Genomic DNA, 18,407 nt, shown 5'->3' with positions numbered 1-18,407 from the left:
TGAGGGGATGAGGGCTGAGTGAGTGTATAGGGGCTCAATGAGGGGATGAGGGCTGAGTGAGAGGATGAGGGCTGAGTGAGGGGATGAGGGCTGAGTGAGTGGATGGGGTCTCAATGAGGGGATGAGGGCCGAGTGAAAAGATGGGGGCCCAGTGAGAGGATGTGGGCTCAGTGAGAGGATGAGAGTCAGCGAGGGGATGGGGACTAAGTGAGGGGATGGGGGCTTAGTGAGATGATGGGGGCTCAGTGAGGGGATGGGAGATCAGTGAGAGGATGGAGTCTCAGTGTGGGGATGGGGGCTCAGTGAGGGGGTGGGGGCTCAGTGAGAGGATGGGGGCTCAGTGAGGGGATGGTGCTCAGTGAGAGGGTGGGGGCTCAGTGAGGGGATGGGGCTCAGTGAGAGGATGGGGACTCAGTGAGAGGATGGGGGCTCAGTGAGATGATGGGGGCTCAGTGAGGGGATTGGGGCTCAGTGAGAGGATGGGGACTCAGTGAGGGGGTGGAGACTTAGTGAGAGTCGGGGGCTCAGTGAGGGTGGGGGTTCCCCGGGGTGATGGGGTTCTGTGGGAGGATGGGCTCAGCAACAGGCTTGGCGGCTCGCTGATGCCTGGGACCTAGTGGGTGTTGGAGGAAGGGGCTTCTCCAAAGTAGAGGACCTGAGAAAGACACACACAGGGGCTCAGAGAAGTGCAGGGGACCCAGCTTTTTCCAGGCTGTTGGCCCTACCAGCAGAGAACCTTTCCCTCGATTCTTTTTCCATTAAACAAATAGTTGTTAAAGGGACGGAACTGCCATAAAATCCACGCCTATTCCTCTCTTCACTCTGTGCCCATCTGTCCTTATCTTCAGTGGGGCAGGCCATGACCACCCAGGCACCCAGTGCTGTCATTAGCCTTCACCTGGGCAGCTGGCCCTGGGGGGTGGAGTTCCCCACAAGCCCAAGCATGAGCCTGGAAGGCAGGGTGGGGGTGGCGGCGGAGTAGTAAGGGAGGAACTGGAGAGGAGCAGGGAGCTGATCTAAGTTGAGCCAGGAGCTATCGGGGGTCTGAGCAGTGGACGAAGCTCCCACTCCCATGTGGGTGAGGGAGACTCAGCCTCGGCACATTCCCCCTTGCAGTCTGTGGGCGTCTTTGGAGCCTTCAGGAGGACAGCAGTTCTGGGAGGGCTATGGCAGAGGAAAGGGGCTCCCACAGGGATAGATTAAGGTGAGCGTGGGCTGTGGGGTCCTGCAAAGCTGGGGGAGGGCAGGCTGCAGAGGAAGGTGCCAAGGCTTCCTGAGAATTGAGGGTCCTTGGAAGCCCCAGTGCTTGGGGGCATCTCGGCTTAGTCAAGGTTGGTCTATCCCAGCCCAGCCTCTCTCTTGTCCAGGGCCACTAAGATATTGGACCCTCACTGAGACAAGGTTTCCAGTGTCACAATCTCCTTATGTTGAGAGTTCTACCCAGGCAGCACGATCAGATGGTTCTGAAATCACCTGACCATTACCGTGCCCTGCTCAAATCCCTCCCAGGGCTCCCCCTGCCCTCAGGCTTAAGCCCAGCTCCCTATAGGGCCCTGGCCTCTGTCTAGCCTTGCTCTCGGCTATCCAGCCACACCAACCTCCTTGTGGCCGTACCTTTCAGCAGGCACACAGTCTTCTCGCCTCCAAGCCTTCGCACATGCAGTTCCCTGGACATCCTTTCCTGTCTGCCTCAATAACCCTGCATGTCCTTTAGGACTCAACTCAGGTGTCTCCCTCTACAGGAAGCCTTCTCTGACTCTATCATACCCTGCACCTGGGCGGGCTGGGGCCTGCTCTTCCTGCCTTTGGCAGAGCCCTCATCTCCCGACTCAAGCGTGGGTCTGTATGTCGATCTCCACATGTCCTTGGCCTCCTCAGGTGAGGCATGTGTCTGACCCCTCTGCTCACCTCAGCCCTCAGCCCTCAGCACTGAACCTGACCCAGAAGGACCCAGTGGAATGAGAGACTTGAAGTAGAACCCTCCCCTGAGGTTTTTAGTCTAGAATGCTTATTCTTGCTCTGGCATGGAGGATGAATTGAAGAGACCCAGCGAGGAAGCTAGAGGCTCGGGGAGAGGCTGCTCCAGGGTTCAGGGAAAAGGTGTCTCCACGTGAGCAGGGCAGTGACTTGGGCATAGAGAGCAGAGGACAGTTGTGGGTGATACCTGGGAGGTGACTCACTGATCGGATGGGGAGGTGAGGAAAGAAGGCAGGTTTTCGGAGAAGCTGCAAAGGACCCAGTGGATGGTTGTGCTGCTTTGCTGTGAGGTGGGGGGAGTGGAGATAATAATTCAGATGGGATGGGGGTCCCTGGGCCACCTCAGGGACGTGGGTGGGAGGCTCCAGGTGGCCTTTGAGTATCTGGGGTCTGGAGCTCATGAGTGAGGGCTGGAGAGTCATGAGGCCGTGAGCACGGAGGGGTTTTGTGCAAAAGAGAAGAAAGGCTGAGGACAGATTCCTTCATCAGGGTCCTGGGAGAGAGGCCAAGGCAGCTCCAGTCCAAGGGTGGGAGGGGAATAGTTGGGGGTCGGCAGGATGAGGCTGCAGTGCGCACTGACCAGCAACGCAAGGACCATTGCCACCTTGTGGCCTCCGGGTAACCAGATTGTCCGAGGCCAAGGAGCTGGGCAGGGTTTGGCCGGGGGTCACCCACTGCCTCCATGAAGCCTCAGCCTTCATCTCATCAGTTTAATCATCAGGAAACGTGGCTCCCATTGCCCTCCTGCCACCCTACGTCCCTCTCCTTCCTGGGGTGACTGGCAATGTGGACAGCCGGGAACTGGAGCCCAGCACTCCAGGAACCTTAAAGGTCCTGTGTGTAAGGGCTGGAAGGTGGGAGAAACCACCAGTTCCTGTAGATCCTGGATTACTTAAAGTGGCCGGGAAGGAATGGGCCCGGTTCAGAATGCTGCATGAGCTTGAACGAGATGCTCAACTTCTTTGGTCCTTGTTTTGTCTAGAGTCTGTGACCTAGTGATCTCGTGACTTGCAGGCCACCCCCTCTTTTTCCTCATGTGACCTTTGCTGGGCTTCCCTTAGTGACACTGTATGCACACAGTTCCCCAGGTTTCTCTTCTGTCCAGGCCAGGCAGTTCCTACAATCACAATTAAGTGGAGGCAGCATGGGGAATGAAGAACCCAGGACAATTAATCGTCAAAGAGTGACATTTGGTGCAAACTCATGTGCTTAATTAAGCAGGTTGAACCAGAGGCCAAGGGGGTAGAGGAGGTGGGTTGTGTGGTGGGGCAGAGAGAAACTCATTCTTCCCATACCAACCTCCCCTGCCTTGGTTCCCACCACCCCTCTGCCACCGTCATACCCTGACACTCACACCTGCCCTCCGTTCAAAGCTCACACCTCCACAGGTATTTGGAAAGTTTCCAGCATAGTGGTTAGACCTAGCCCTGGTACCACCTGCCTGGGTTCAAATCCTCGCTCTACCACTTATTCACTGTGTGACCCTGGACAACTATTTAGCCTCTTGGTGCCATAGCTTCTCCATCTGAAAATGAAGATATCAAACTCACAGAATTGCTGGGAACTCTGAGTTCATCTATGTGAGTTGCTTGGGCTGTGCACGGGACGTAGGAAATGGCCAATAAACTTTAGTTATGATGATTACCTCCTGTGCTTAGCACTAAAAGTTGATCAACAATTGTTTTCTGAGGATGGTGATGGGGAGGGTTCTTCTCTCCCCACCCTAGTTCTCCTTGGGAAGATCAGAGAGGTCAGGTCACATGCCTAAGGTCAGATTGTAGCAGGCAGCCCAGCTCTGAGCCCCTGCGTTTACTTCCTGTGCTCTCCCACTGCCTGGAAGATCTGTGCAGGGCCCCACCTGAGCCTTTACCAGCAAGGGGCACCAGAGGCCAGACTGTGGCTGCCTGTTTCTCCACATAGGGGCCAGGGTCCCCTAGTTTTTCACTTTTGCTGTCATCGTGTCCGCCCTGAGGCAGGTCAGCTTGCCCAGATCCTTGCACATGTGCAGGGTCCAAACTTTCCTGTGTCCCCAGGCCAGGCCTTGCTCCTCCCTGAGCCGGGAGCTCTCAAGGTGGCATCATGTCCTCTTTTCAGGGAGGCTATCATCTCCCAGAAGCGGCTGGGCTGCAATGGGCTGGGCCTCTCAGACCTGCCAGGGAAGCCCTTGGCCAGGCTGGTGGCTCCACTGGTTCCTCATACCCAAGGTAAGGGCTAGGGGCTGGGCAGGGGCAGGGAGGGACTGTGGTCCCTGCACTCCAGGTCATGTCTGTCTTCTACCCCTCTTCATCTCTGTCTCCTTCTTTCTCTTGCTCTGTGTCTCTAGCAATCCCTCCATCTAATTCTCTCTCTATTGTGCTACTAAACTCTCTGAGCCTCAACTTCCTGACTATAAAATGGGACAATAGTATTTACCTTGAGGGGGTGTTTCAAGGAGGCGCAAGTGAGATCATGCATGTTAAGAGCCTGGCACATGCGAGGGCTCAGTGGCCCGTGGCTGTGGTTGTGATGTGCTTGTGCCTGATGCTGGATGGGGCTGTAGTTGTTCTCACACTCTCTCTGTCACTGTCATTGGCCCTATTTCTCTTTCTCTTTTCCTCCATGCCTCCTGTCCGCCATGTCTCTCTCTGCCTCGTGTCTCAGTCTCTCTAGGTCTCTGTCCTCTGTCTCGATGTGGAAAGTGCACAAGACTGGGAGTCAGGAGACCTGACTTGCTGTGTGATCTTGGGCAAGTCACTTCCCCTTTCTAGACCTCAGTTTCCCAATCTGTAAAATAGAGGTGCTCAGCCTCACCTGCCTTCCTCCCTGCAACCCTGAGAGGATCACGAGAAGGTTGTTGAGTGAAGGGGTTTCCTTCCGTGCAGAGGCTGTTGCTGAGGTTGTTTTTGTCACTGCCTCAGGACCCGCCTCTATGTTTCTGTGGGTTTTTGGGGTCTCTCTGTGTCTCTGTCCTGGCCTCTCTTTGTCTACATCTTTGTGTCCCCGTCCTGGGTCCCGGCTTGGTATCTCTGAGCCTCACCAGCCCTGCAGGAGCACCTCATTGCCCTCTCCCCCTCAGTGCTGGTCATACCGCTAGTGGACAAGGAGGCCGGGGCCGTGGCAGCTGTCATCTTGGTAAGAGCCTGCCTAGGTGGTGGGATGTGGGGAGAGGAGACCACGGGAGGGAGTGGTGGATAGAGCCTGTCTGGGGCATGTGTGTGTGTGTGTGTGTGTGTGAGAGAGAGATGGGAGCCATAAGTGAGGATGGAGTGAGGGGAAGTGGGGGTGTGGGGGTGGGAGGAGTTGGGGCATCTCCCACACCCCAGCCTTCTGCCCCACCTCGAATGGGTAGGATGAAGCCATTGGCCCAGTCAGCAGCTTTCTGAGGGATGTGCAAGCCCCTGCTGGGCTCTCAGCCCCCATGAGGTTAGAAGGCCCAGCCATTGGCATACACAGCGCTAACCTTGGTTTCTCTTTGGGATCCTCCACATGGGGTGGGGACCGTGTCCAGGAGGGCATGAACCAAGTGAGGTGTGAAGAGAGAGGTTGTGGAGGGACAGATGGACCTAAGGGCCTGACCAACAGAGACAGTGTGGAAAACTAGCCAGAGATTTGGAGTGGCTGGAGCTGGGGCCCTTGAGGAGAGAAAGGCCATGGGCAGGCCAGCCAGACCCAGGGCTGAGGCTGGGCAGAAGACAGGTAGCTAGGCGGGCTTCCTGGAGTGGCTGAGGAAGGAGTGTTAGTGGGAAGTGGTGGATGCTCTGCCAGAGCCTCAGAACCCAGGCAAGGCTCCCTCCGCAGCCCCTCACAGAGTTCCCAGGGTTTCTGCTCCGCGGAGGGGATTGTGGAAGTGCAGAGCCTGTGGGGGTGAGATTCTGTGGCTCTTTAAGTTTCTTCTCCTGTGTGGAGGTGGGGGTTCAAACTCTTGTTCTATCCTAGTAACCAAAGGATGAGTTTCCCAAATTGCTATTATTGGGGTTCTGCTTCTGTCAAGGGGGCTGCCATTCCAGTAAAGGGCAGGCTTGGGGGCATGGACAGATAAATGAGCAGGTGTTGGTTCCCCGGGGACTCTTCTCCAGCTCATTAAAATGGAATTAAAGGCTTCCCAGGCGCCTGACCTTTCTGAGCTGCTGGCAGGAGAGGGTGGTCGGAGTGGGGGATGGCTGAGAGGGGAGAGGAGAGGAGGGGTACTTGGCTGGATCTCCTCCACACTCATCTGCTTGACTGAGGGAGCCGAGGCCGCTGCTTGGTTTCTCCGCAAGCTGTTTCCCCCACCCCCAGCTTCTGGAATGGAGCTGCTGTTGCATGGAGTTCTCAGGGGGCCGCCTCCCCCTATTCTTTGCTTTCGGTCTCTCCCAGGGCTGGTCAGCTTTGAGGGGCACCGAGATGAGGGCCTATGTGCAGAGGTGGGGGTTGGGAGGCGGTGGCTGGGTCGAGCACCTCCTTCTCTGCTAAGGGCAAAAGGCCTGGGGTGCCAGGTGCCTGAGAAGGACTTCCTTAGGTTAAGGCTGTGAGGACTGGGTCAGGAGGGTCAGGAGGGAAGCAAGGGGAAGACATTTGGAAGGTTACTCCCCTTGTGGGCAGAATGCCTGCCATGGCCTCTGCTCACCTTGGCTCAGGCTGGACCAGAGGCCAATGTGTGTGTGTGTGTGTGTGTGTGTGTGTGTGTCTCAGGGATGCTGGTGGGATCAGATCGCTTACACTTAACTCACCCAGTAGAACTCTGCTGTGATCCTGCGGCAGGCTGGGTGCTGGAGCTGACTCTGCCTTCAGGGAGCTCCTAGTCTTGGGGAAGGTGGGGACACCCTCTCCACCACGGGCCAGATGAAATACTGTTGCCAGCAGGTGCTCTGATGGCAGAGCCTGGAGCAGCAAGTGGTGCCTCATGGAGAGAGCATTTGTGTGGGGCCTTGGGGCACAGGTAGGAGGTCCACAGGCAGGGAAGAAGGGAAAGGGGATTCTAGGCAGAGGAGGAATGTGAGCGAGGCAGGAAGGAGGCCGGGGGAAGGGGTGGTGTGCTGAGGGGAGAGTGTGGTCCTGGGGAAGCTGAAATAGGGGTGCATGCTATTGAGTAGTATGCTAGCCAGCTGGGCTCTGGCTGCCAGGAGTTTTCAACAACCATCCCTTCATCTCCTCAAATACCCTGGGCAGGGAAGAGCTCTTGAAAGGTGTTTAGATTATTCACATCTGCCTCTCCTCCAAGCCTGCACCTTCCCACTCCTGTGGAAATGCACTTCCCCAGGATGCCCCTCCCCAAGGCATACACGTCTGGCAGATGCTCCCTGGCCCACAGGATCTCACTGCCTCCCAGAAGCAGCACAGGCAGCCCCAGACTTTCCAGCTGCTGCCAGAATCTGAGGGCAGAGGGTGCAGAAGGTAGATGGAGTGCCACAGGGCTGATCTTTTGGGAAGCTCGAGTCACCAGCTTCTTCCTCGACAAGCCCCATTCCCCTCTCTGTGTCTCTGCTCTTAGTATTCATCCACTGATCCACCTACCCATCCACCCACTCACCGTCAGTTGAACAACTATTTCTTGAGTACCCACTGTATGCCAGGCATGGTGTGCTAGGTGCTGGGAACACAGAAGTGACCAAGACAGATTAGACAGGCCCTGTCTTGGTGACAAGCACTAAAGTGAGCATGACCCCAGTTACTTGGGAGGTTTAGGTGGGAGTATTCCTTGAGCTCAGGAGTTCGAATCTGGCCTGCAGAATAGAGTGAGACTCAAGACATCTCTAAAAAGAATAAAAATAACAAAACTATTGCGAAACAAGTGAGCAAAATAAGGATAGGATCACATGTGATGGCAAGGGCTAGCAAGGAAACCCCTTGAGGGAGTCCTGCAAAGGAATGCTGGGGCCCGATGAGGATGCAGTCAGCGCGGGCTCTCTGAGGAATATGCCAGCCAGGTGCAGGGCTGTGTGGCTGACTTCTGGGCCTTTACAGCTCACCACTCAAGGTGCCCTGATTGCAGTTTTTTTTTGTGTGTGGAAAGAGTCTTTGACTCTGTTCTTTAATCCTGGGATAATAAGTCTCTTTGAGGAGTGGCGGCCCTTGGTCTCTGGCATTTGATGCCTGATTTGTGCCCACTCTTCCCCCAGCTGCACCAGCCACACCAGCTCCCTGCACGGGGATGGGGTGTTCATGCCATTAGCCATTTTGAACCTGGTGAGGGTAGGGACCTGGGGGCTGTGCTGGGTTTTTAACCCTCTCGTACAGTCACAGTGCACACTGTTGAGTGTTCGCACTGGGCCCCAGACACTTGCCTTGATTAGCAAGAGCAGGTGCAAGTGTGTGTTCCTGTTGGTGAACAAAAAGCCATGAGTGTGTTGGGGTGATTGTGTGTGTTTGTATATGGGGGTGCCAGGTGCATGTGCATGGCTCTTGAGTATGTGAACTAAGTTTCCTTTGTACAGGCATGAATGTGCCTGTGGGGATGCTGTGGACACGGTAAGGGTGGATGTGTGGATGTCTTTGTGTCTGTGACTGCTCCGTGTGTGTGTGTGTGTGTGTACCACCTCCATGGGTGAGTGAGTGTAAATGCATGTGTGTGAGGGCCTGACGTTCTTCATGAGAGTGTACATGTGTGTGTGTGTGCACATGCTGAGTGCAGGCAGACCGAGGCAGCCCAGGAACTGGTCGCCCCCACAACCCTAGAGGGGTCCCAGACTTCTCTATTCCTGAGAGATGGGACCAGGTGGAAGGAACAAGAACCATGTCCTCCTCCATGTGCTAACAGTAAAATGCCAACATATTTATATAAGCCATATGCAAATGAACCATAGCTCCAGCTTCTCCTCCCTCCAGCCCCTGCTGTCCCGTAGGAGTCACAGATTGAACCTCATCCAGAGCTTAAGTTTCAACACCATCCTTGACAGCCCAGGTCTCTTCCAGGTTTTCCTGCCTCCAATCTTCCTCCCTCAAATTCACCCTACACCCCAAAGACAGTGGCCCTCAGATACTGAAGTCTGCCATGGCTCCCCAGTACTCTCAGGCTAAAGTCCTACTTCTTAGCCTGACACTCAAGGCCCTTCTTTCTGTGGTACTATGGACCACACCCCTACCTGGATCCTCGTCTCCCTAAACCACCTACTGCCAATGTCCTGGTCTCTTCAAGGTCTACTTGTCCTCCCCATGCCAATGCAGGAAGCCTTCCAAATGTCCTCCCCTCTGAGCTACCCGCCTAGTTTTCTCTCTCCTTCCTCAGGTATGAGGCTCCACACCTCCTCCCAGTCATGTCCCCCTACTCATCCCGCCCCAGTCAGACCGTGAGCTTCCCGAGAACCTGCTGGTCTCCTCCTCCCCATCTGCTCTTGGCAGGAGACCCAGAGCTGAGGCAGGCATTGGCTGCTGACTGGGGAGGGAGGAGAAAGGAGGGGCCCCCAGTGCAGGCACTGTGGGGAGCTCTGCAGGTGGTGAGCAGCTTTGAGTGGGCTCCGGAAGCTAGTGACGCAGGTGGGGAGCCTTGCTGGCAGGACCTGTAGTGGGTCCCTAGGCTGCCACCCTCCCTCCCCACCGTCTCTCATTTTCCTCGACAAGCACCCAAGTAGGGGTCGGGGAAGAGACTTCACAGAGTATGAAAGATGGGCTGAGTTCCCTGGTGACTGGCACAGGGAACTTGGAGAGGGACAGGATGATGGGGGTGGTGGAGTGGATCTAGAGGGGGAAAGGTGTGGGCAGAGAACGGGAGGGAGTGGGTGGTGCTGTCTTCACTCTGCCACTTTCTGCTGTGTGATTTTGGGCAAGTCACTCCAGTTTTCTGGCCATGTCTTGCCTGCCAGGTGTAGGCTTGCATCACAGTGGTGAGAATCGCATGTAAGGCAAAGCACTTCACCAACCCATTTATCCATTTATTCATTCACCCATCCATCCTCACCATGGCAGGTGCATCATACTGAACCCATTCCTTTATCCAAGACTTAGGGGAAGCTCAAACCCTAACTCAGAAAGGATAGAGCTGGGAGGCTAAAGCTAATACCACCAATTCTAAAATCAGGACCTGCAGAGCTCCATAGGCTGGGAGCTGAAGAGGGGTCTAAGGTCCCTCCATCCCCTGAACCATACACCTGGGCTGTGGTCTTGATGAGGCAGTGATTGAAAAGGCAGAGACAAAAAAGTTTCACGTCTTTGGGTTAGTCCTAGGAGACTTCCTACAGGAGGGGATTTTCCTGGAGCTGTCTGGGTGTCAGAAAGATGAGGTTATCGCTGAGGCCCACAGACTGGAGTGTGGATGTGTTGGTGGGGACCCGTGTGTGCTGCGCATGGGGAGGGCACTCTGGCAGAGACAGACACTGGGAGAGGTCACAGCTAGTTCCCTTCTCCCATCCCTCCAGGTGCACTGTGGCCAGCTGAGTGACAATGAGGAATGGAGCCTGCAGGCAGTGGAGAGGCATGTGAGTGGGAGTGGGGCCATGTACAATGAGGCTAAAGACCCTTATCACAGCTGATGGGAAGATGTTCTGGCCAGGGAGCTGGACAGACCTAGGTTTTAGCTTTGGCTTTGATGCTTTTGAGCTGTGTGACCTTAAGCAAGTCACTAAACCTCTCTGAGCCTCAGTTTCACACCTGAAAATGGGGATAATGATAGCACCGACTGACCTAGGGCAGTGGTGAGACAAAACTGGTCAAATACCTTGTAAATACACACGGTTGCCAACTTACAGTTTCTTGACTTTTCGATGGATTTATGGGGAAGCAACCCCATCCTAAGTCCAGGAGCATCTGTATTTAGAAAGAACCCTCCACATAATGATACTGAGTCTCTTTCATGCCTGAAACTTTATGATTTTGTGACTTTAACAAGGACTTACGACTTCCTGAGGGGGCTAGAGACAGAAATCTGACATCTTGTCTTGGAAGAATCTAGGGGCTAGAGATGGAGATAGACCCTGTACCCTGCTGTTCCTGGACCGCTGGACGCTCCAGGGGCGGTGGGAGCCCCCGGGGGAGCCCTCAGGAAGGTAGAGTCCAGGGATGAGGTGATTGGGACGGCGACGGGGTCCATGGGCCCGGCAGGCAGAGGGAACGGCGGGAGCAAAGGCAGGAATCCCGCGGCAGCAAGCGCAGCGAGGGTGGGGCGAGCGGCGCGCTAACCGCTCGGCCTGTCCCAGACCTTGGTGGCCCTGCGGAGGGTGCAGGCCCTGCAGCAGCGCCGGCCCAGCGAGGCTCCCCGAGCCGTCCAGAACCCCCCGGAGGGGTCGGTGGAAGACGAGAAGGGCGGGGCAGCGTACACCGACCGCGACCGCAAGATCCTGCAACTGTGCGGTGAGGACCTGGCCTGGGCAGGTCACGAGGGCGGGGCCGGGCAGAACTTGGAGGGGAGGTGGGCGGGTTAGGCGGTCCCGGGAGCCGGCGGCTGGCCCGGCGCGGAGCTGAGCGGCGCCCGAGGGACCCGGACACGGAGGTACGGAGGGGCCCTCTCTCTGACCTGCGCCTGGTCCTTGCAGGGGAGCTCTACGACCTGGATGCCTCGTCCCTGCAGCTCAAAGTGCTCCAATACGTGAGTCTCTGCGCCCCTCCCAGCCACTTCCCCGTCCTGTCTCCCTCCCCGGACCAACTTCCCCTTGAGCCCTCCATCTCAGTTCCGATTACGATGTCCCTCCTTCCCCTCTCCTCCACCCCCCTGAAGAGCCCCGGAGAGGGGGGCAGGTGGGGAGTGGGGTGGCCGGGTTCCGCGGTCACCCCCTCGCCCTCCCTTGTCCCTCCCTTAGCTGCAGCAGGAGACCCGGGCATCCCGCTGCTGCCTCCTGCTGGTGTCAGAGGACAGTCTCCAGCTTTCTTGCAAGGTGAGGGCCCGGGTCCACTGTAGAGCTGGGTGGGGGCTGGGTGAGGAACTCGGGTCTCCGAGGGGGAAATCCCTTGCCTTTAACCGGCTCCCTGCACTCTGTTCCTCAGGTCATGGGAGACAAAGTGCTCGGGGAAGAGATCAGCTTTCCCGTGAGTCCCTCGTCTGTCTTCTCGTTGGAGTCCGCAGGGGCGGTTGAGGCGGGGTAGACACTCCTGGGATCTGTCTGGAGTATTTGGATCCTCTAGACTCTCGGAATCCGATGGAATTATCTGGATCTTGGGATCTACTTAGAAATGCTGCAGGGATCACACCCTGTGATCATCAGGCTTTATTAGCAAGAATCTCTTAGCATCTACAGAAAGGCTTACCTGGGACCTGCTCACTTCTGTTGGAGTGTTTCTGGATATGGATCTGCTAGAATCTGTCGATGAGAATCCTTGGAGTCTGCTTATCTCTCTCATAGTTAGGGAAGACCCTAGAATCTTCTATAGGGATTCTACCAGAGTCCCTTCCATCTCTGCTCATTGGTGCTGACCCTGTCCACCATTTGAACTGACTGGAGGGTTCTTTGAAACTTCCAGACTTGAGGATGGGGACAGGTTGAGATCCCCTGACCTGGGGAGTACTGGGCCCTGACTCGGTCTCTCCTCACCCCCTAGCTGACAGGATGCCTGGGCCAGGTGGTGGATGACAAGAAGTCCATCCAGCTGAAGGACCTCACCTCTGTAAGTGATGGCCTGGATGACCCAGAGGGGAGAGGGGAGACCCCACTGTCCATCCCCCAGAGCCAGGGTCTCTGTTACAGAGCAGCCTAGGAATGGGGGAGATAAGACCTGGGGACTTTCCACTATCCCATCTCCATGACATGGAGCTTCCAGCCTTGCATGAATCCCTTAGAACTGCCCATTGCAAAATGTGATGGAGGGCTGGAGGAGGGAAGCATACTCCCCGCTCATTCCCTGCCCTGACTTGCCTCCCTTTTGCAGGAGGATGTGCAACAGCTGCAGAGCATGTTGGGCTGTGAGCTGCAGGCCATGCTCTGTGTCCCTGTCATCAGCCGGGCCACTGACCAGGTGGTGGCCTTGGCCTGCGCCTTCAACAAGCTAGAAGGAGACTTGTGAGTCTTTGTGGGATGATGCGGATCAGGAGATGTCACTGAGAGGCTGGCTAGGGCTCCACTAGGGTAACAATGTGGGAAGGGTACTGAACCAGGCCTACTGTCTCAGCAGCAGTGGGTTGAACAGTGTGTTAATGCAACAGAATGAAAGTCATGTTGAGGTCCAAGCTGGTTCCTCTTCTCTTCCCGCACTTCCTGAAGTTTGGGTTATCTGCTCTTGGGGTATTGGGCTCCCTCCCTTGCCATCCCTGTTTTTGCATTACTGCTAGAAACTGCTAGATGGAGGGGCGGGTGCGTTCTGGGTTGGGTGAACCCTCTGGGACTCACAGAACATCATCAACACAGTGGACCGTGGCTAAAGGGAATATGCTTGGGGACTGGGAAAAGCTGTCGATCTTTTGAGCCCCTGACAGGGCAGCAGTAAAAATGATACAAAAAAAGAGAGGTGGGCAGGGCACAGTGGACAGAGAAGCAGCCTTGGAGGCCTAGTTGGGAAGCATATTTCGAGAACTGAGGACAAACCTGGGGTCTAGAAACGGTGTCATACATAAATTTCATGTCTACACCAACTCATGAACAGGCAGTAGGTGCCTGAATTTTATTGCAAATGGATCTTAGTTCAGGGAGAAACAGTGCTGTGTCTGGTGAGCCATTTCTGTCCTGGGTGCAGGTTCACACTTGGGCTGGCAGGACGAAAGTTTGTGCTGCATCACATAGGTGGGGAGAAGTAGACAGATGAGGGGCTGAGTCCTGATGCAAAGAGATGCTGATAGGATGCTGGCCTCTGGAGTCTAAGCAAACAGGCTGGGTTTCAGGGCCTGGAGCTCCAGCAGGGGGTGGACACTAGACAGCCTGGGACTAGGTAGGTGTCAGAGCCCGGGCCTGAGGTCTGCTGGGGTAGGGTGGAGATTCAGGAGTCCTAGGTCTGAGCTGCAGAACCTACCAGCATGGAACTGTGTTGACAGTTGGGTGGGCCTGGGGAAACGAATATAGGGGCAAGGCAGAATCCGCTAAGGCGGGGAGAATGTGGGATTGCTGGCATCTGGAACTTGTAGGCATCCTAATGGTGGGAGAATTTATGCCATTCAGCAAACAAATATTGAGCACTTAATGTTGCCATCCCAGTGCTGACCATCTAGATGGCCTTGGGAAGGCCTTTGGGGAGAGGAAGGTAGAGTAAATGGGGGTCCAGCAGGGGCCATTACCTCTCGTTGCTGGCTGGGAGATTGGGTTCTGGGATGGCCCCAGAGCTGGAGGAGAGGTGGTATCAGCAGGAAAACAAGATGGGGCCTTGGTGGCAGCCCTGAGGCCCAGGGCAGGGGCAGGGCCATCTCTGGGTCCCACGCATTTCAGGGAGTGAGTGTTGAATGACTGCATGAGCCAGGGTGGGGCTCAGCTCAGTGCAGTGACTGCAGAGAAGCTTCCTGAAACACAGCTAAGTAGCCAGAGAACAGGGGCTCCAGAAGCCCTTCAGCTGTGAGTGGGATGGGGCTGGTGGCAAGGCCAGGGATAGGATACAGTGACGACATGAGCAAAGATCTCCGAAGTGTTTCCCCTATACCACGCTGTGCACTGGGCATGGATGATATAGTCATGGCCCCATCTCATAAGACTTGAAGCTCATTTTCAGGGCGTAGAGGGAAGAGAGTGAGAAGGGTATTCTAGGCTGAGGGAACAGTGTAGAAAATAAAGCGCCAAGGTGTGAAAGAGCCCGAGGTTTTCTCAGAATGATGAGGATCTTTGTGTGGCTGAAGCTGAGAGATGTCCAGGGTTGAGGGGTGAGAGGTGGGTGGGGCTAGCTGAGGGACCGCAGATGTAAGGAAGGTGTGCAGACAGACCCAGGGTGGTGGGGATGGGATCTAGATCCGAATAACTGGATGGCAAGCATGAGTGGGGGATGCCCCACAAGGGCAGAGCACCAAGGTCAGCCAAAAAGTGGGGAAGGGCTTAGGCAGGGACGCCTCAGGGCAGTGTGATGTGGGCTGATGCAGGTTCTTCCCATGACCCACACCATTGGTCCACCCAGCCCCATGCAACTCCCCAGTGACAAATCATTTGGTGGCCAGATTGAATGACCTAAGCAGGATTTGGGGCTGATCTTGTCTCACCAGAGCTAGCTCCATGAGCAGTCCTCTCCACACCACCACCCTAGGATTTCTGGAGGCACCGAATCAGGGCCAGCAGAGTTCAGGGAGAGTGGGGTAGTGACAAGAGCTGCACAAGACAGGGCAGTGCCACTTCCCCTCCCTAAGGCTGGAGGCATGCCTGGGGAAGAGCAAAACACCAGTTTGAGCCCAGGCAGTCTCTAGACTGAGGGAGGAGACCCAGCTTTGGGCTGGGTAAATCCCAAATCAGAGGGGGCAGGTATGGCTCTAGTTTCAAGCATCTAAGGCAGACTGGAGCCCTCCCCTCAGGGAGCCCCCAGTCTGCAGGGCATGGGGGTGGGAAGCTGTTCCAAGGGCCTGTGCAGTGGTTATATAGTTGGCAGGTGGGTACCCCTGTGGGCTTCTGGTGGAACAGAAGTAAGGAGAGTGGGGAGAGAAGCCAGTCTTCCCTTCCCTCCTGAGTGAGCCCACACCCTCCTCCAGGTTCACCGACCAGGACGAACATGTTATCCAGCACTGCTTCCACTACACCAGCACCGTGCTCACCAGCACCCTGGCCTTCCAGAAGGAACAGAAACTGAAGTGTGAGTGCCAGGTGAGCGACCTGCCTTGAGCCTCTCTCGGGCACTGACTCGCCCAGTTTTCAGCCCCCGAGACCCATTCAGAAGGGAAGTGCCCATGTCTTTCTGGACTGGTGGCAGCCCTTCCCCAGGTGGCTCCGTGACCTAATGACTTGGAGGCCTGCAGTTGCTCAGGACCCGTGCCACTGCCCGCAGGCTCTGTATGTGATCGCCCTCTAGTGTTCAATCTGGGCACTACAGCAACACCTAGGCAGCTAGAGCTGGTGTGAAGGCGGCTGAGACACTCAGGAGACTCCTCACTTGCACTGGGGCAATTTCCCCACTCCTTCACTTAGTAGCCAAATGATATAATTAGACACTGACAGTTTCTGGCTTGTCCGGTGAGCCCTAGGGAAGGAAGGAGAAGACCCGGGTGCTGTTGGAGGCAGGAGGTTAGATAGGGTGATCCCTGCACCCTGACCACCTATGATCTCCATTTCCTTCATTCCAGGCTCTTCTCCAAGTGGCAAAGAACCTCTTCACCCACCTGGGTGAGTGCACTGTTCTCTATGCCTGGCTGTGTGTGGGTACGGGGGCTGGCAGTTGCAGAGGAGAGGTGGGAGGGCTTGGCAGCCTGGTCTCACCATGCCTGGTCTTCTCCCTCACCCAGATGACGTCTCTGTCCTGCTCCAGGAGATCATCACAGAGGCCAGAAACCTCAGCAACGCAGAGATGTGAGTGACTCTATCCAGGGGACAGGGCGAGAGAGGCTGCGGCCTTCAGTCCCCATCATCTCCTTTCCTGCCCAACCCACTTCCCCTTCTCTGCCTTCTGTGTGACCTCATCACCTTTGGAGGGATCCTTTATTTCATGCCTGTCTCCCTCACTAGACTGTAAGCTCCGATGACAGCAGGGACAGGGCTGGCTTTGGATCCTCAGCTCCTGTCACAGTGCCTGGCACATAGTAGGTGCTTCCAAAAAACACACTTGAATGGACAGGTTTCTGGTGCCAGCCAGCCCTGAGCAGAGTGGCTTACCTTGGAGCACTCCTCCCAGGCCTCGGAAATCCGGCCTTTGCCTCCTTATGGAAAGTGAGGGCGATCAGAGGGGGTTGTCAGGCACCAGAGGACCAAACTCCCTCCCTCCACAGCTGCTCTGTGTTCCTGCTGGATCAGAATGAGCTGGTGGCCAAGGTGTTCGATGGGGGCGTGGTGGATGATGAGGTGAGCGACTGTGGAGGGAGTATGTGGCCCTAGGGTGTCCGGGGGCCCGACGTTGAATAATCCCCTCTGGTCTCGACTCCATCTCTTCCCCGGCAGAGCTACGAGATCCGCATCCCGGCCGATCAGGGCATCGCGGGACACGTGGCGACCACGGGCCAGATCCTGAACATCCCAGACGCATATGCCCATCCGCTTTTCTACCGCGGCGTGGACGACAGCACCGGCTTCCGCACGCGCAACATCCTCTGCTTCCCCATCAAGAACGAGAACCAGGGTGCGCGTGGCTGCCCGGGCGGAGGGGCGGGGCTGGGGCGGCACCTGCGCGGGGCGGGGCGGGTCCGAGCTTGGGGTGGGCAACACTTCCCCACCCCCTCCGGCGTTCTGGAGCAGAAGGGAGTCGGGTTTCATATCTGGGATGTCACCAGCGGAAACTGCGAGGGCAGGTCCCCACCGGATCCCTCCCTCCACCCAATCCCTCCCTCCACCGGTGGTTCCTTGCCCCTCTCCCTTCCCCAGAGGTCATCGGTGTGGCTGAGCTGGTGAACAAGATCAATGGGCCGTGGTTCAGCAAGTTCGACGAGGACCTGGCGACGGCCTTCTCCATCTACTGTGGCATCAGCATCGCCCATGTGAGGGCGGGGGTGGGAGTGGGGTGTGGGGTGATAGGGGCGGGGCCCACCAGGGACCCTCCCTTCTCCTCCGGCGACTGGCTCTCCCTGTGGGTTGATCCCTTGGTCTGGCACTCAGTCCCGCCACTGGGGTGCTGTGTAGCCTTCAGGACACGCTGGCCACCTCTGGGCTCAGTTTCCCATCTAAAAATTGGGGATACGATCTCCTGCCCTGTCAACTCTGCCTCCTGGGACCATGAGAAGCTCCCATGGTCAAAACCTCCTCTCTTCCCTGGAAGTAGCCTCAACCCAAGCCGGGTGCTTTTTTGGAAGTGCTGGGTCTCCGTGTCCAGGCCTGCTGGCACTCTGGCCTGGGAATCCAGCCTCAAGGTCCCTGATATGATCCCCTCCTTGCTTCTCCTTCCCTCCATGGGCCTTGGGCTCCATCACTGAAGCCTGGATCAGGCATGGGGGGCGGTGCAAAGGGCCAGAGCAAATGCTGGCAGGACTTGAGGTGGAGGAGCTGGTGCGGGGGTCTGGATGAAAGTAGGGGTGGGGTCTTTACTGTGGACTGGAGCTTGAAGGTTTTGACTGGGGCCAGAATGGGACAGGAAGTGGGGTGTCTTTCTGACCTATTCGTCCCAGTCTGGGGCATTACTAAGTTTAACAGCCACCTTCCTTGAACCCCATCTTTCACTCTTTCCCCTAGTCTCTCCTATACAAAAAAGTGAATGAGGCTCAGTATCGCAGCCACCTGGCCAATGAGATGATGATGTACCACATGAAGGTGAGGCTTGCAGAGACCTCTAGTCCTCCTCCCAGATTCCCGGGGACCTAGGGCCAGGCAGGGCTTCCTGATCTATCTCTACTGAGGATGAGAGGATAGGCCCAGAGCCATAGCAGGCCTCTTGCCCTCCTTAGGGGCAGTTCCCACCCCTGCTTAGAGACCTCTCCTCCAAGTTCCTCTGGTTACTTCCAGCCTTGGGACTCAGCTCAGAGTCTGCTTCTGAGCTGTTTTTTTTTTTTTTTTTTTTTTTTTTTTTTTTTTTTTTTT

General features: G+C 56.2%; 1 protein-coding gene across 1 annotated transcript in view; it reads left to right on the top strand.

Moving 5' to 3' along the window:
- Positions 1–18,407, top strand: part of PDE2A (phosphodiesterase 2A) — a 72,413-nt gene that overhangs the window by 41,971 nt on the left and 12,035 nt on the right. Inside the window, exons 5-20 of the mRNA XM_023209527.1 lie at positions 4,072–4,181; positions 5,033–5,088; positions 10,287–10,346; positions 11,064–11,217; positions 11,400–11,452; positions 11,664–11,738; positions 11,848–11,889; positions 12,400–12,465; positions 12,727–12,857; positions 15,446–15,557; positions 16,034–16,073; positions 16,193–16,256; positions 16,673–16,745; positions 16,842–17,019; positions 17,262–17,374; positions 18,063–18,140. Of these exons, the coding sequence (XP_023065295.1) occupies positions 4,072–4,181; positions 5,033–5,088; positions 10,287–10,346; positions 11,064–11,217; positions 11,400–11,452; positions 11,664–11,738; positions 11,848–11,889; positions 12,400–12,465; positions 12,727–12,857; positions 15,446–15,557; positions 16,034–16,073; positions 16,193–16,256; positions 16,673–16,745; positions 16,842–17,019; positions 17,262–17,374; positions 18,063–18,140 (1,405 nt within the window). The remainder of the gene's footprint in view (positions 1–4,071; positions 4,182–5,032; positions 5,089–10,286; positions 10,347–11,063; positions 11,218–11,399; positions 11,453–11,663; positions 11,739–11,847; positions 11,890–12,399; positions 12,466–12,726; positions 12,858–15,445; positions 15,558–16,033; positions 16,074–16,192; positions 16,257–16,672; positions 16,746–16,841; positions 17,020–17,261; positions 17,375–18,062; positions 18,141–18,407) is intronic.

The sequence above is a fragment of the Piliocolobus tephrosceles genome, chromosome 13 (genome assembly GCF_002776525.5).
Source record: "Piliocolobus tephrosceles isolate RC106 chromosome 13, ASM277652v3, whole genome shotgun sequence".
Lineage (NCBI taxonomy): Eukaryota > Metazoa > Chordata > Mammalia > Primates > Cercopithecidae > Piliocolobus > Piliocolobus tephrosceles.
The sequence above is the reverse complement of the archived record's forward strand: the minus strand, read 5'-3'. Positions and strand labels throughout refer to the sequence as shown.